Source organism: Amphiprion ocellaris, chromosome 8 (assembly GCF_022539595.1).
Source record: "Amphiprion ocellaris isolate individual 3 ecotype Okinawa chromosome 8, ASM2253959v1, whole genome shotgun sequence".
NCBI lineage: Eukaryota > Metazoa > Chordata > Actinopteri > Pomacentridae > Amphiprion > Amphiprion ocellaris.
In genome coordinates, this window is record NC_072773.1 from 23,438,838 (window position 1) to 23,456,233 (window position 17,396).

General features: G+C 40.8%; 1 protein-coding gene across 3 annotated transcripts; it reads left to right on the forward strand.

The window, feature by feature from the left end:
• Window positions 1-1,944: 1,944 nt before the first annotated feature.
• LOC111572067 (specifically androgen-regulated gene protein) lies at window positions 1,945-10,418 on the forward strand. 3 transcript variants are annotated; one of them, XM_023275557.3, is made up of 7 exons: window positions 1,992-2,098; window positions 3,564-3,649; window positions 3,776-3,840; window positions 3,924-4,017; window positions 5,758-5,942; window positions 6,525-6,687; window positions 6,820-10,418. In XM_023275557.3, the coding sequence occupies exons 5-7, from the start codon at window positions 5,838-5,840 to the stop codon at window positions 8,361-8,363; spliced, it is 1,812 nt and encodes a 603-aa protein (XP_023131325.2). In that variant the 5' UTR covers window positions 1,992-2,098; window positions 3,564-3,649; window positions 3,776-3,840; window positions 3,924-4,017; window positions 5,758-5,837; the 3' UTR covers window positions 8,364-10,418. The 3 variants fall into 3 exon arrangements, with proteins under 3 accessions (XP_023131324.2, XP_023131325.2, XP_035806586.2); XM_035950693.2 differs by lacking the exon at window positions 3,924-4,017; XM_023275556.3 differs by lacking the exons at window positions 3,564-3,649; window positions 3,776-3,840; window positions 3,924-4,017 and having other exon boundaries at window positions 1,945-2,098.
• The last annotated feature ends 6,978 nt before the right edge of the window (window positions 10,419-17,396 follow it).

Below are 17,396 nucleotides of genomic sequence, written 5' to 3' on the forward strand. Positions count from 1 at the left end.
ATTGTTCCACTGGCCCCAGCTGTACTTGCACCGTACATAACTTTCTGTCTTCTCCCTCCTTGTTTTTGTCCTCTCTGCTGGTGTCTCTGGCTCCTGAGTTACACTGTTCCGATCTATGGTTATCGACCTCACCGATTTCCTCAGTGTTTACTGTTCTCCAGTTTGTCTGTTTCTCTCTGCTATCTTTTCCTCTCTCACCTTAATCCTCGCTCTAACAGGTCGAGGCAGATGGCTGCCCCCTTTTGAGTTTGGTTCCACTGAAGGTATTTTCATGTTTAAAGGAGGGTTTTTCTCTTTCCACTGTCGCCAAAAGCTTGCTCAAAGGGAATTTTGCATTTGTTGGGTTTCTCTTCACTTTACGATGTGAAGTGCCCTGAGGTGACTTATGTTGTGAACTGATGCTGTATACACTGAACATCTCATTTCTGTTGTTATGGTTTGAAAAGAGTTAAACTTGGTTAACTGTGCACAAACGTTTTGAGCTGTTGGTCAATTTGTGATACATTCTTCCCCATGAGTCAATCCACACCCTGGCCAGGTGTGTCTTTAAAGGACAAAGAACAAAAAGTGTGACCAGTACACAGACACTCCTTTGACCAGTAGCTGTTAACGGCCACATTACAGTGCTGTTTTATTTAAATGACACAATGCCGCAGATGACAAAAGAAAGATGAGAACAGGCAGTTTGCCTTTTTGGATGCTGACATGTCATGATGGACACCTCCACAAATTATTCACTGGGTGAGATGGAACCACTGAAAATGTTGGGGTGGAATTTAAAAAACAAAAGCTATAACTGAATTTCAGGAATTCTGTTATGTTGTTGAGGTATAAAGGCTAGTTGAAAGCTATTTCAACATGAGAGTTAAGAATTTGGTTTCTTACTAATTATCTGTTCCTGGGCTGTTGCAGGTACAGTTAGCATTTTGGTTATCTGGGTGACCAGTGCTCAAAACAGCCCCAGGGGAAGAGACACAGCAGTGTATTTATGAGGAAAAAGTCCACACATAAGCAAGACATGCATAGCTTAGTCTATTAGTGAAAATCTGTCCATGTGCCATGATAATTTATCAACTTACAGCCACTTTCATTAGAATAAAATGCGATTCAATTATTCCTCAGCTACTGTTACCAAATTTGTCACTGTTGCAAACATCCTGCTGTGAGATGAAAATAATCTCTCATGGTGCAGGTATTTAATAAAGTCCAAGGAAAACATCCTCCAAACAGCAAACTCCTGGAACATTTTGAGATCTGTGTGTTGCCACCATCAACTAAGGCTACAGACTGTGTCTTTTCATTTTTATGGATAAGGTGCCTTTGCCCCTATGTTAAAAACAATTGATAAAAAAATAATAAAATAAAAAAAATGACATGCTGCAGTTACACATTTGTTCAATATACTTTGCATTTAGTTCTGATTAGTAAATATGACTTTGTTAACATGACCTTCCCTTTGAGGCGCCTCTGCCCCAAGTTAAACAGAATGGACAAATGTGACCATGCTAATGTGCCAATTTCAGATGGCAAATGTTACCTTCCAATACTTATGTTAGCATGCTGATTTTAGCATTTAGCTCTGTCCCTATGTGGAAAGATATGGCAGAATTTGATAGAATGTTACATGCTGTGTTTATATTTTTGTTCAGTAAAGTTTGTGTTTAGCACTAATTGGCAAAGGTGACCATGTTAACATGCTAAACACAGATGACAAACATTACAGGCCAATACTTATTATTTTTTTTCTTATGACACATATTGTTTAATGTTGGTGTCATATTTTTATATTATTCTCTTTATCATTGCATGTAAAATAAAATAATAACAACGGTTCTCCCCATAAGTCGACTGCTGTTATTCTATTGGCTGCTCTTTGGAAACGTCACAGTCACCCGGTCCGTGATTGGCCACACACCAACCTGTGCGGAAGTTAATCACCTCACCTTTTTCCACCTGTTTGTCGGCGGCTGCTCGAGGTGTAGTTTTACTTCCAGGAGCAGAGCAGCAGTCGGAGCTGTACAGCAGACATGGACTGACATTCGAAAGCAGATTTTACTGTGTACGAATTAAGAGCTACTCCTTTTTTCTAACATCTCTGGTGAGTTTTGAGCAACTTATTTTCTAGAAAATGTTTATATCTGTCTTACTCGAGGTTCCATACGAGCCACAAGTTTTCAAATAAGTTGGCTAGGTGTCTAAAAGTAACAAATCCGTGCAAACGTTCTTCTTTAGACTACAGTTTGTAAAGTCTGTGTTCAGAGCAAATTTCGACCTGGAGCTTCTACTTTCTAAAACTTATTTTGTAATTTTTCCTGTCTCTGAGATGTGACTCTGTAGTGTCATCCTGTGTGTTAAGGTTTAGGAGAGCCGAGTATAAATGGAGAAGCAGCTGAGATATGTAACAAAACACTTACATCAGTGTTAGAAATAGTCCCACAAATGCATAAAGCAACATTACTAATAATTTTTCATCCCTGCATTTTCAATGATTGATTATAAGCCTTCAGTCAGTGATTGTTTGGCAGATTAATGAGTAGACATTAAAGTCAGGGAAAGTACAAATATTTGCACGCAAATGTCAATAATAGTTGTTTTAGTGGGATAGCTGCCAAGCTAAACATTAATGAAATATTTCTGTTCACTCCAGCAACTCACCAACTTGTGCAACTCACAACCTGATGTTCACCATGAACTTTTGTTTACTGTTAATCATTAAACCAGTTCTGGCTGACTGGCTGCCCTTGATCACATACCTAACATTTTTGGACCCCCCCCCCCCCCCCCCCCCCTTTAAATTAACACACTGTAATATGTCTCCTTAAACTCTAACTGATGGTGTTCTGGGTTCGTAATAGTCTGCACACAGTAAAGACCTGGAGCTGATCCGCCCCTTTATAGTTAAAGGATTTCTTCTGCTCAGTCGTAACTCAAGTGGAACGTGTGCAGTCACATCAGAATGTTCGGCTCAATGTAACAGTTGTCTCAAAGACATGGAAGCAAGCAAAGTGACATTCCTGTCACTATTAAATCCTGACTCAGCTGTGGGTGTAGTGAGCTTCTCCGCTGCTGCTCGGTAGGGCCTCGTTCAGGTGTGAGAGGTGTTGTCTGCTCAGGCGTTCTCTCTCACTCTGCTGATCTAAGTGGTCAGAAATGGGAGGGACAGTAATTAGTAGCTATGGAAGGTTTGACTGGGAGGCCAGTGTGTGCTTTGTCAACCAGCTTTTGTTTCCAGAAAACACATGTGAATGTGGGTGTTGGTGATCAGGTTTTGCCTTTACAAAGTCTTCATGTCAGCAGGTCAAAAATGTCACTGCTGATCATTCAGTTGTAATAAAAATCTTATTCTCACAGTTACTTTTTTTTTTTTAATGTAACTTGATAAGACAAGTGGAAAAATCTGGAAGCAACATGAAAACTGAAGAAATACCTGTCTTCTTTATAGTCTATCAATTAAATTCTGAGAAGAAATCCTGAACCTCAGGTGCTTATATTTAATCTACAAATACTTAAAATGCCCGTCATGTTTTAGTTTCTCTTTCTGTGGGAATGTGTCTTCCCCTTAGGTCACTAAAATCCCTGAAGTCCAGTGAAAAATTAAACGACATGATCTCAGTCTTCTTGATTGTTGCTGCAGCCTTGAATACAAATTGTAAGTTTTTTTTCGGCATTCATTTTTAAAATTCCACAGACTCAATTTGATATGTTTTTGCGAAACATACACCGTCACTCGATGACAGATAGCAACTCAGAAGCTGCTCTAATTTTGTACGAACAGGTTTTGGATCAGGCATAATTGAAATCTGAACTGTCCTGTACTGACTGAGGAACACATTGTTGACGGTGAGTGAGTGTCGGAGGAACCTCACACCTCATTAGTTACTATTTTGCTAACTAACTAAAACTGTAATTGTGTCTTTTTTTAGGCGAAGTTGCTAACGGAGATACTGACTTCTAGAGGGAAAATTTATTGCTGTATACATTTAGTCAAATGTTCAATGAGATGGGAGAACAATGAAGGTATTTTCTTAAATGAGCATACCTGAACCTGACTCTGTGATGAATAAGTCATAAAACAGGTTGTAAAGTTTTTGTCTTTGGATGCAGTATATTGCATTTGTCTGATGTATTTATGCAAAATCCACACCAGAGTTATAGCCTGAGTTATTGGATACTATTCTTTCTTGTCACAAATATGTAAGGACTTTGCTTTAAGTTGTTCTTCTTTGTGGTTTTGTGGATTCATTTCCTTATTTGTTTCTGAATCAGCCAACTTTTAATGACTATTTTGAAAATCCCAACCTTGGTGTCACTTTGGCAGATGAGGAGGAATACTGCTACTTTCTGTTTTCCTCATACCAGACCTGCCAGTACTAATATGCACAAGATAACAGGCAGGAAGCACAAGAATGCAGTGTAGTGCTGCAACATATGGCGGCATATTAACTGTCTTTACATTGATTTTACATGATGTGAAGCATGTCATGCATATACGCAGACAAAGATCTTTTCACCCTTGACTGCTTAATCACAATGACTGGAATACCAATTATCAAACAATGATGAAAACATCACTAAATGAATTCTGAGTGTATGTACAGCATTACCTGCATGCACCAGTGCAATCCTCTGCTGTCTGCTGCAGAACAAATTTCGAAAGCAGATCTTGTTACACCTGTTAAAACAAAACCATCAACTTAATATCAACAATGATGTAATTTAACTGATGCTTTGTTAAGACTGCAACTAACAAGATCATTTTAGGTATTTCACTTTATGTTTCCATTTGTCTCCAAATTTGGAAGAATGATGACATTTTGAAATGTGTTTTTTTACAGCCAGCTGTCACACCCATCAAGATATTTAGTATTCTATTATATAAGACAAAGAAAAGCAACATATCACCGCATTTTAGAAACTAAAACTAGAGGATGTTTGGTGTTTTTGCTTAAACTTCTTCAACTTCTCCTTTAGAATTAACGAATATTAGCCACAATCAGCTCTCTGTCCAAATGATCAAACCTCTAATCGTATTGAATAAGCAATGAGAGTTTCATTCCTAATAAATCCCACTGTTAATCTTTAAGAGGAATATTTGTTTTCATTGAACTAGATACTAGTCAGTTCATGCCCCATGAAAAACAAACTGCAAGTAGCTGGTTAATGATTAAATTACTAAAATGGCTGAAAAAAAGAAACGTATGATGCAATATTGAAGATTCAGCTCACTAACTGAGAACTATTGTGCTGCATCCATGAAAAGAATCAATATGAATAACAGAAATCTATAATTGTAAATATTTTGCTTTTCAGACCTATCCATTTTCATGTTAATGTATTTGCTTCATTTTAATCCAGGCCAGATCTTATGTGTAAATAAATGTTTCCTAATTCAGCCATTAATTTATTTAATGACTCAATTAGCATAACTATTTATGTTTAATATATCACAGAGACTGTGGCAGCACATTTGCCTCTTGTTGTATTAATAAGACAGTAATTTACATTAGGAGGATCATTTAACTATCAGATGAAATTTAAGGCATTCATCCATCACATTAGACAAACCATGCTGTTATGTTTACTAATTTTTGAGCTTTTTTTTTTAAAATCCTTCAACTAAGGCTTAGTGTCATGTTGGAGGAGATAGTTTTTTCTTCAGTTGCTAAAGAAATAAAGCTGTGGAGAACGTGGTGCCTCATAAATGAAATCTGATTTCAGTTTTCATCCTGTTCTCACATTCTCTCCTTGACTTTTCAGATTCTGACTTTTGGTGAGCTTTACACAATCAAAAGAGGACCGTGAAGCGCAGGTCCTGCCCTCATTTTCTTCCTTGTGCAATGCCGGAGAGTGAGACGTGGTCAGGCGGCGTTGCCATGGAATCCTTGAGCAATATGGATAGTGCAGGGAGCTGCGACAGTGTAATCAGCATGAACTCTGGCTATGTGAGTCTTGCTGTAGATCTCCTCATCTCAGCCGTCTGTCCGAGTGACTCTGCTGTTTATCTGTTTGTTGTGCAACATAACTGATCAACGCAGTTTTTTTCAGCTACTTTTGAAAATGCTTCTGTCCTTGGGTGAAGTAGGAAAATAGTGAACAGAATTTTTTTTTTATCATGTTGTAATGACGTCTGCGTGGATGTTTACTGTCAATATGAAAATGTAAATGAGACACGGTAAGAGGAAGTGAATCTGTATGAGGTGAGAGGCTCTCAGGTTTGTTCAGTGAGAAGCTGTCAGGAGGTTTCAGTTTTCTGTAAAGAGGATCTCAGTCTGTTCTCAGGCGCCTGCAGTCATCTGAATTAAATCCTTCTGACAGGACCATACAGAGTGAAAGACAACTGAGACCTAGACAGGAATGGTATAATTAGTCATTCCTTTGCTTGTTTTTGAACACCTTGACCTGTTGTTCCCGTCCTGTCATGGCAATGTTTAGGGTTAAATGGAGAAAAGTCATTTGTAAGGTTAAAATGCCTGTTTGTTTTTTATACATCTAATATGTTTCCCTGTATTTTATTTTGCATGCAGAGTGAAGACAGTATGGAGCACCTATCTGCAGAGGAGAGGGCATGTCTCATGTACCTGGAGGAAACCATTGAAGCGCTGGAGGTGCAGGAGGACAGCGGCTTATCCAATGATGAACCAGAGCTTGGGCCACATGCAAAAAAAATAGATCACATGAGAGTTAATGGTACGCTTTTGTCATCAAATATTTAGTTTGGCATGTTTTCTGTGTCAGTAATGTGTGTCATGTATGTGGGCATTTTACACTAACATCAATGACTGCAATGCTAACTGCAGTAAATGTGACTTTCGTTTTCAGACATTTCCAGTTTGACCTCTGGTGGGTCTGCAAGTCCTGGAATGCCTGCACTACCTTCCCACTTAGCAGCTGAATCTGCATCCACACCACTTTCCATCGAAGGCAAAACTGAGCATCATGCTCAGAATCCAACCGCTGAACCACAATCAACTCCGGCTTCAGCAGACTTTGAATCGAGGGACCTTGTGGCTCAACCCAATCTTTCTGCTTCCTCATTAAATACACAGACTGAGGTGTTGGGTTTAGCCCCAGATGGAGATGGTAATCCTCAGGGCACAGGACAGTCTGCTCAGGCCTCTGGCATTGATATGGGTGTAATCCCTCCTCCCTCAGACTTCATGGATGAACCAGACTCTCCTTCACAGCCCGTGAAGGTTGAGGACCTCCTTAAATCTGCAGGAATGTCCAGCAGCAAACCAGGAGCAACTGTTGACCTGCAGCAGCTACGTCAGAGAGCCCCTGCAAATAAACCTTCAGTGAGCTCTTGTGTGACCGAGCAGCGTCCAAGCAAAGCTCCACCAGAACTGCCTCCCAGTCTGAGTGTACCAGTTGTTTCCTCTGGACCCCTGATAAGTCCTTCTCCTGAGGCTGCTGAGCCCAGAAGTCCACCTGCAGTAGCTCCTAAGCCCAAGAAGCTTCCTGCCAACATTATTCTGAAGTCCCACAAGGTAGCAGCAGCTGGCTGTAATGGAAACTCAGGACATTCAGTGCCCACCAGCAGCGACCGGCTGGTGTTGGACCCTCAGAGGGTCCGCATGGAGGCCCTCCGGAAGCTTGGTCTGCTGAAAAGCAGTGAGTCAGATTCCGGCCCTGCCTTAAGCCCTAAACTCTCTCCCAAAACCAGAATGTCATGGGCAGCTCCTTCTCCTCCAGTCAGCCCAGCAGCTTCACAAACACCACCCTTAACACCATCTTACCATCATGTCCACAGTCCACCTCCTGCTTCTGTCCCTCTTGAGTCGGTCTCTCCTGCTGCTGTGTTACCATCAGCTGCTTCTACAGCTCCTTCTGTTCGGCCTCCTGATATACTTCCAGCTCCTGCTGCTTTCAGTGACCCCATCAGTCCTCTGCCTTCAGATAATGAACTGTCTGCTATCAAAGATGTCACAGAAGTCACTGTTAATACCCCTCCTCTTACCCCACCTGCTCTGGTCAAGCAGCTAACCCCACCCAGGGTCACTGGTATCAAATCAGCCACCCTTGAGCGCTCTGGCTTGAGTCTACGCAGTTATAAGGCTGAAGCAGGCCAGGTTGTCAGCGGACAGCAGAGCCTCAGCCAGCTGCGTAACACTCGACCCCGTCCTGCTTCTCTGGGGAGTGGGAGAGAGTTTTCAAATGCTAAAGGAGGTTTTCAGGCAGACCACATCAGCAGCAAAGAGCCAGACTCACAGATGTCCCTGCCTGCTCCAACTGCCCCCCAGCATTCCAGAGACTCTCAGAAACTGCCTCGATCACAAGGCATAAGTGTGCTGATTTGCCCTCGTGCAGAAAACGGAGAGGACCGCCGTGAGGCCCTGAAGAAGCTGGGACTGCTCAGAGACTGACCCGCATAAGACACCTTCAGATAATTCAAGGGACATAAAAGAGATTTATACATGATTGAGGAAGACATTACAGAACTTTCAGGAAGCAGCTCACCCACATATTTATGCATTTTCAGTTGCACTGTATTAGCTATCATGACAGCATCACATGACTTGCCTCTACTTGTTACATATATTGCATAGCCATATGTTTTAGTGTTTTATTTCTTATGAAAGTGGTAGCCAAGGACATTTTGGATATACAATCACTCTCATTGTGCTGTGGTGTTTGTGAATGCAGAGAAAGCGAAGAGCTACTTGGTCATTTCAGTGTGTCTTTTGATCTACAGTATAAACCTTTTCTACGTGACTGTCTGCTTTCATAAGTTGTTTTATGGATACCATTGTGTGGCAGGGTCCCTCCGTAGTTCTCCTTTTTAGATAATTTCAAATGTCACTGTTGGCAATACTTTCACTTCCTACATTCAGCTGGATTTCTAGTCTGGCTTTGTTTTGTTTTTTTTTCAGGAAGCTCTGACTATGAAGTGCATTGGAAATATTTCCTCAGTGCAATTTGCATCAGTAGCAAAATGTACAAAGTATGTCGTGCATTGCTGCAACATACTTGGCTGTAACTCAGAGCACACAGTCAGTGGCCGGTTGGTGATAAGAATCTGAAACGTGTGGTTTGTGAAGCTGCACAATGACACACTTGTCAAAACTCACAAGCTTGTAGCACAGCAGCTACACCGGTGTTCAAAGAAAGTGCATCATTCCTTAAATTTGTATTTGTCATCCAATAAGTATTTGGAAACATTTCTTTCAGATGGCATTAGATAAGACTGACAAGTGTAGATGAAGTAACATCACATCAGCTGTTATGTTAAGTTATATAAGTGCACTCTGTAGAAGCTACAGTCTTTCCTTGCCTGTGTCAGGATATTGTCTTTTAAACTTTTCATTCAGTTTTCAGGTTAAACTGATACACTGATGCAACTTGAGGACTTCTGAATAACATTTCAGCCATAAATATTTACCAAAAGTGTCGTATAAAGGCTGCATATTTAGAATTTTTTGAAGGAAGGTGCCATATAATTGTTTAGCTTGACTATTAATACATATCTGTTGCTTTTATTTCACTTGTGGTACTAGTCATTAATGTAACACACCATAGCAAAAATGATGTGCTTTCTTGGACACCATTATGTTTTCTCTGAGCCTGTGAGTTACAAGCATTATTGTTTCTTTCGCATGTATTTTTTGCTTGTTTCTATGTCTTTTAATCGTAGATCATCCCTATAGTGACCACAAGCCACAAATTCTCTCTACACGCATTTGGAACATGTCACATTTGTTTTCCTTTGGTATTTTATGAAGCCCTCATGTGTTCTGTCAAATCACAAATCGAGGCACCAGTTTTGTAGCTCAGCTTCTGCATCTTTATCTGATGTGATGGTGAGAGAACTGGTAAAACCTGTTTTTTCACTTCCCGTTTTAGCTCTTATGGAACACCTTTGCGGTACACAACGGCTCGTTTTCGAGCTGTTTGAAACACCCTTTATCACACCAGCAGGCTTTTAAAGACAAATAGATTTGCTCTTTCCTGTAATTGGCCATGAAGGTCACTACTGCTGTAAAAATTAAGCTCAACTTGAAAAATATTTCTCTGAATCGGTATTAACACCAGAGTGCTGAACTACAGAATTCACAGAGAACACAGCAAAGGTTTTGAGTCGGCTCATTCTTCTGTTTTTGGTCTAGAACATAACTTTCAAGACAAAGCTGCCACATTCAGAAGTTACCAGCATTTGTGTGGTAGCTCAGCATGGTGTTTCCAAACTGGTACCAGTGACTCATATTTAAAAATGCAATTAGATGTAACACTAAGGGGTGCTGTCTGTGAATGACTGTGTCTGTGCCACTTTGTGTCATTGTTGTGATTCTTGCATCCCTACCCTGAATACCATTGTTTCCTAAGCATTTATACTGTCTTTGTCACACCCAACATATCTTCTCAGTGTGAATTTGTAGCCAATATCTAATTTAGACTGTCTATAAACAGAATATTTTCATATATTTTTGTGTATTTTTTACCCATGTATTTTTCTAAGAACGCAAACCCATGGTCAGTATCTGTCATCGGAGGGTTTTAACAGGAGCCAAGCGGAAAAAGGTTTTGAATATCAATTTGGATATTTTAGATAAAAAGATAAAGCGTATGTACATAATTTACAATTTAGATGATTTGGACACTGCTCGTTGAACTGTCAAGACCGACACCAAAAGGTACTAGCAGCTAAAATATAAATGTTTAACTTACTGCAAACATCCTCTTTCACAGCAAAGAGAAGAGGAAGCGGCAACGTGCTGTCAATGGAACACAGGTATCTTTGTGCTGCTCTGTGGCATGTTAGTATGTGAGCTATCTTTCCTTTCCACCCATCAGTAGACCTGACTGACAAGGACTCAGGAGCAGCACCTGTCACTTTCATTGTCACCCCCACAGGCATCATAGATCAGCCGCAAAGAATAACATACCACAGCATTCTACATACCTTCCTCAGAGTTCCTGCAGAGAAGTTACAAAGATATAATCCGAGATGAAGCTAAAGACTTTATTGGTCTTTTGTTTCTTGACAAGCACCAATGTGACATACTAATGACAGAGTGTGAACACCTGTTACTCACTTGGCAGCACAGGGTTTCACACCGTGGAGCACAAGGGGAGTTAAAGGTGGCAAAGACACTTGTATAGTAGGGTGGGGTGAAAGGGAATGACCACAGGAAGTTCTAATTGTTTGGCATGCTGATTTTGGGCCCTGCTAATCAGCACGGTCAGCAGCCGGGGCAGCAGTGGATGAGATGCACAGCTCCTGGAGACTATTAAGGTACGTTAAAGTACTCTTTACTGCAGTTTGTGTCAAAATGTGTGTATCTGAGATATAATTGTGTCAAATCTGAGCATGCATACACCATGCACATAGTCTAAGTTGACTGTGATTTGCATCTTTTGAGGATATCAGTGTCCCCGATGTTCACAGGGGCGGTGCTAAGGAGTGGCCACTGAACACGCCAGTAGTGCAGTCCGGCTCCATAGAGGTGGTATGCCGATATCAACCTTTCTGCTATGTAAGTGTTAACAATTTCAAAATGCATTTCACTATGGGAAATGACAACAACAATCTCAAGGCCGCAACCTACCACACTGACAATTTCAAGTTTTGCTGATGATTCGGATCGTGCAGTAAGGCAGCCCTACTATTTTCGTTTAGCTAGATTATAATCATAGCTGTCGCCTCCCTTCATGCAAAAGTTCCACTACAACAATTCTGCTGTCACTATTTTAATGGAACATCGAAGTCCCATTCTTCTCTATGCTCTGTCCGTGACGACTATGACTGGTTTAAAGGAATAAAAACAAGTCAGCCTGTTATTTTATGTCATAGCCGAATGATACTGAGGTGCAGTCAGGCCATTCTATTCTACAGTCGTCTCACTAAGCAAGAGTGCCAGCAGTGGAGCCCATTAGAGGGCTACACACTACATACAACCTGTGTTATAATGGAATATCAACAATTAATGGAATATCAACAATTAATGGAACAACTTGGAACAGCCATTCAAGATTGATTTATTTTTTAAATTAAGGGTTACCAAAAAAAGTGACTTCATACCTACATATGCAAATGATAAAACTAAGTGACCACAAAAATGGACCAATTTGCCTGCAGCAATTTACTACACAGAATAAAGAAATTAACAAGATATAATTTTTGTATCACCCCAATATTAGTAATGCTCTCAGCCTGGCAACATGCTTACAAACTCCCTCTAAACTGTCTGGCTCCGTCACTGAATGACCATCGCTTTTAAACACCAAGCTTAACTCCAGAACTTATTTGAGAATAATCAAGTGTATAAGTTTTCTTCTTCATACAATTAATGCAGTGCTAGTTTTCTGTACATTCTTGGATCGACCACATGCATTAACTGCTCACAGCCCATTTCCATCATATATAGGCGCCAAAAAAAAAAAAGAAGTATAGGGCAAAAACCATACAGGGCTTAAGCTGTAGCCTGCAGCTGACTGGGTAAAAGGGTTTTTACTGTATAGAGGAATGTTTGAAGGGCTGCAATGGGGCTTTAGCCAAATGAAAATCACCAACAGCAAACTGATAAGAACCAAAAAAAAATATTTTTTGAAAGTCAGGTTTTGATGACTGGAATTTCATTTCCTCAAGTATACAAGACAATTTTGTTTATCAAATACTCTCAAATAACAGAAAAAGTCATATATTTCTATCAAATAAGATAATACAGCCTCACTGTCTTTACTGCATCAAGTTTATTGTTGTGCATAGTCACCCCCTAAAGGCCAATCACGAGCCAGAAAAATACATTAGTTTGCTCTTTTCTGAATGTCTGGAGGGCATTTTGACTTGTCACAGCAGGACAGGTGTTTTAATGATGCCTGCATCCACTTATGGAAGGCCCTGCTGCTGTGGATGCTGGCTCACTGTCATACTTTACTGAAACATCCAGTGGAACCGACTCATTTTTAATGTTATTGATTCCTTCAGTTGTGACAAGTCAAATATTTGCATTGACAGGTCTGTTGTGTCAGTTTTGTCAAATTGAGGACCCAAATTGTGTCAATTGTCAGACTTTACGAACCCGTAGCCCACTAGAGGGCAGTCTAGATTAATGCGTGTGTTCCAGTACAACCAGTAGTGCTGCAACCAGATTTACCCGCTGTACTGGAGGCTCATGTTGGACAGCATTTAATAATGTGCACAGACGCATTCTTTTCTCATCCCATTCTTATAAACACTCTGCAGACAAAGTCAACGCTTTACACAGAGGACAGGGGTGAATTTAATGTGTTTACTTCTTCTGCCTATCACAGCTAACAGGGATCCAGAAGTAGAGACAGGGAAAATAGAAAAGTTGGTTTTTCTGTGTGCTAGTGATTTATTATGGTAACTAACATGTCTTTTGTTTGCATACTTTTTATATTTTCTTGTTGAGTTCTTGCAAAGTCGTCTCACCACACTCATTTGTGAATCGTACAACAGCAGACAGTTTGCTGTCAGGAAGGATTAGACTTTAAATGCCGTAGATCTGGTTCTAATAAATAGTAATGTGATCATTTAAATATCATCCACACAAAAGCTGAGCAACAAGACAGCATTTCCTTGACTTTGGCCAAAGAGAAATAATTCTGCATTAAGCGGTTCTTTACTGTGGAAAATGCTAAGCTAAAAAAAAACTCAATTTCCATTTTTATGTGCTTCATACTTCCAATTTTTTGAAGCTTGGTTATTCAAAATGTGGAAATATTTTTGGAATTTTGCCTTTGCAATAATGACATTTGGTTCAGTAATTAAAGTGAATTTGGTTGTTGACCCATGAAACATCTCATAAAACTGCCTTTTGCAGGGGAAGCAGGACTTGTTGCATGTTAGATCTTTTTATTCTCTTAACAGAACTTTATTCCTCCAGTCTTGGGAAAGAATATATTTTGTTCAATAGTTTATTTCAGTCCTGCTCATGAGGTCAGACTCATTATGTGCTACAGAATGATCTGACTAAGCAGGACTAAACTCAGCATGAACCAGTGTGACTCTCGTGATCCTGAACTGCATTTTTTATTTTTTATTTTTTTTACCTTTCAAACAGAACTGCTTTGCTGTCAGGAAATGATTCAGATCAGAGTATTAGAGAAGAATGTAAGAACTGAATGTGGGCGATTTGCTGGAAGGTTTTACTCATCAGTGTCACAATGACCTTTGAATGCTGAGGTAAGTCAGCCTTAAATGGTTTGAATAGGATCTGAAGCTGAGTTTATCATGCGTTAGATGAATCATATGCAGCCCAATAGCTTGAAAGTTTAGCAGTATTTAGTATTTTGGGATGCACAGATGAGCAGAAACTCCACAGAGCTCCTCAGAGACACTCCCTGGTGCTACTGTAGCTGTTGGAGCAGGTCGCTGCTGCACTATCTGGCTAGACAGTGAACTCATGGGACTTCCCCGCTGCCCTGGTCCCGTTCTGTACTTACCTACTTACATAGCGTCTGTCTGAAAAGAGGCCGCGGAAAGCCGTGTCCCTTTTCTCCACATGTGTGTTGATCGTTGAGGATTAGTGGAGACAAAGTGGCACAGAGCCACTGCTGAGAGCGCTGAGGTTTCAGCATGCCCAGCCCAGTTCTGTGTCATCAAAAGAGTTTGCTTAAAATATATGGGTATTATCTCTCTCCTCTTTTTGGGTGTGTGTGCTTTCAGATAGCTAGTGTTATACAATTTAGTTGCATGATGATGATGATGGATACTCTGAATGATACAGGCTCAGTGAGGATTAAACTTATGATCTTGACAGGACAACGATCTCCCTCGCCGTCTCATTTGATCTCGATGGCTCCACTTGATTACAGGTGTTGGCACACAGGAGATGGAGTCCGAGCACACGCCTCCAGTACCCGCACGCTCAATCACGCAGCTAACAAGCCTGTCTGTGTCTTGTCTACCAGCCTGCTGCAGCGACATAAGACTCAGGTAGTATAACTAGGACTCTTACTTGAGAGGGAAACAAGCCCTCATAACCCAGAGTCTGACAGCACGGTCATGATAACACTCATATCCAGCGCTGGTGATGTTTCAAATGCAGCTAAATGCCTGTTGCGCCGCTGAGGTTGTTTTCATCCGTGATGCTACACAGGGAGGCTTTGACAGGCAGGAATAAGTCTCAGTTAGTTAAGGTGTCTGTGTGTGACACCTCAGTTCCTTCTGACTTGATAACTGTATTTCCTCTCTTTTTCTTCCTCTCTGCCTCTCTTGCTCCCTGTTAGTGCCAGTGACTGAAGCTGTGGTCAGGAGGCATTCCTGGGGCAAACCCACAGTGCTCACTGGGATGCCTGTACTAAAGTGTGGAACTCAGCAAGCCACTCTGCTCCCCTGTGGTGCTGGCATGGTGAGTACCAAGACATCCTGCTGGGCCTGCGGTGGTGTTGGTAACCTCGCATATGAAGAGAGTTAAAAAAAAAAAAAAAAAAAAAAGGAAAGAAAGAGGAAAAGTTCTGAGCTCTGGCATTTTCACACATAAATCTTTAAGACAACTGGGGAGTATAAATGTCAAACTGGAAGAAAGTAAATGAAGAGCTGAGGTGATGTGTCCCTGTGTATGGCCATCTGGAAGAGAACATTAGGCTCTCTGCAGGGCTTCTAACTCCTCAGTTCATTAGCATGCAGCGTGGTACAGTGGTGGCTCTCACAGTTGCCTACCAACATGCATCCATCTTGCATTTATCTTCCAGCAACAGCTGTTGGAGCGCTGTTTGACTTTGATATTTTGGAGAAGTACATTGTACCGACTCTCTAAAACAACTGGTTGACAGTTTTTTTTTCTTCACCCCCTAATTTTTGAGAAGTGGAAATTTCGGAGTTCTTGGAACAGCTGTGGCAGCTGTTAAATGTGGTTTATCTCTAACAATCATAACATTTTCATACAGATCCAGAGAGCACCTTGCTTCGAATAGTTGTTCAAATTCAGTAAAATCCAGAAGGTCTATTCACTCAATGCAAAACAAGTCACGACCACTTGTGGTCAGCTATTCTGCAGCAAATCTCCTCAACATGTTGAAGTCTGAGTTTGACTTTTTTTTTGTTCCATGAAGGATCCTCACTGCTCTCTTGACACCTTCCTCTGATTTTTCTTTACCCAGTGTGCAGCCAGACTCCTTTTCATGACGAGAATCATAAATTAAACAATACCTCGCTTTCCCTTGTGTGTCTGTTGGTGTAAAAATAGCTGGGTTCAGTGCACAGAGTGATGCCCGTGCGCAGCCCTCTGTCTTTAATGAAGTGTTGCTATGAAAAGTGTGCTGATCCTCCAGTGCGACATGTGCTCAGGCTCTGTGGCAACCGTGTGCTGACTTTCTCAAACTCCCAGAGTGACTCTGAGCTCATTTGGTTATACAAGTGCTCACAATTACCCAGAGATTTGGACACAGGGACATGGGATATTTCCATATCCCTGACGGATGTTATTTTAATTACACCGAGCTGCTTGACTTTGTGCTGTGGATTTGCATGTTTTTTCTTCTTCTGTGGATGCAAAGAGGGATTATTTGAAGGTTATTCTATTTTACTGAATCTCTTATTTATTGAGCCCCCAAGTCTCTGGCAAAACATCGGGTAGCATGGGAAGTCTTATTAAATTAGATTGTTTATGAAACATCTGCCTTTGACTCGGAGATAATTACAATTCCGTGTGTAATCTGTAAAGTGCAGGTAATGACAACATTCTGATAAGATACAAGATAATGAAAACTAATCCTCTCTCCTCCTTTTCTGCCCTCAGCCATTTTAGATTGTGTGCGTTTCAAATTCGCTGCATTGTCTGAAGAGAAGCAGAGTTGTTATCTCCAATCAGCCTCATTGTGGGGTCCTAATTATATTTGATTGGGGAAAAAAAATTACACACAGGAGCAGGAGTGATAATTATGGTGTAGAATCTGCCCGTACGTTCAAACGCAAACATAAATGCATCAACACGGCTGATTAATTTAGGTAATAATGCAGAGGAAGGTAGCAGGTGTGTGGATACAGATGCTGTTCCTCTGTAGGACGCTCTGTGAAAACAAATGTTTCATATGTCATTGCTGGTGAAATGTGGCACAGTGGCTCGGTGGGTTGTGCTGCCGGTAATGTGAGCGAGGTCTGCTTTGATTCATGTAACTCTTCATGCCTCATTCCTCTCAAGGTTTTGGGGGTAATGGTGTGCACAGTGTGACTCAGGATCACTTATTTGCAGGAATGACCGATGAGGGAGCATCTTTAACCCTTAATTTCAACTTCAAAAACATGCTGATGCTGTTTTATCTTCATTTAGTTTAAGAAAATAGCTGCTCAAACTGTATTTTTACAATATACTTCCCAAATATCTGATTGAATTTCAATATTACAGACTTCTAACACCAGACTGGACTTCGTTTTTCAAAGCCCAGAGCAAAAATTCTACAAGAAATGTGGCTGCTGAGTTAAATCTCCTGCAGCG

Coding starts and splice junctions, on each gene's coding strand:
- LOC111572067 (XM_023275556.3), top strand. CDS start 5,838: ATGCCGGAGAGTGAGACGTGGTCAGGCGGCGTTGCCATGGAATCCTTG. Junction 5,943..6,524: donor TCAGCATGAACTCTGGCTAT/GTGAGTCTTGCT, acceptor TTTTGCATGCAG/AGTGAAGACAGTATGGAGCA. Junction 6,688..6,819: donor AGATCACATGAGAGTTAATG/GTACGCTTTTGT, acceptor TTTCGTTTTCAG/ACATTTCCAGTTTGACCTCT.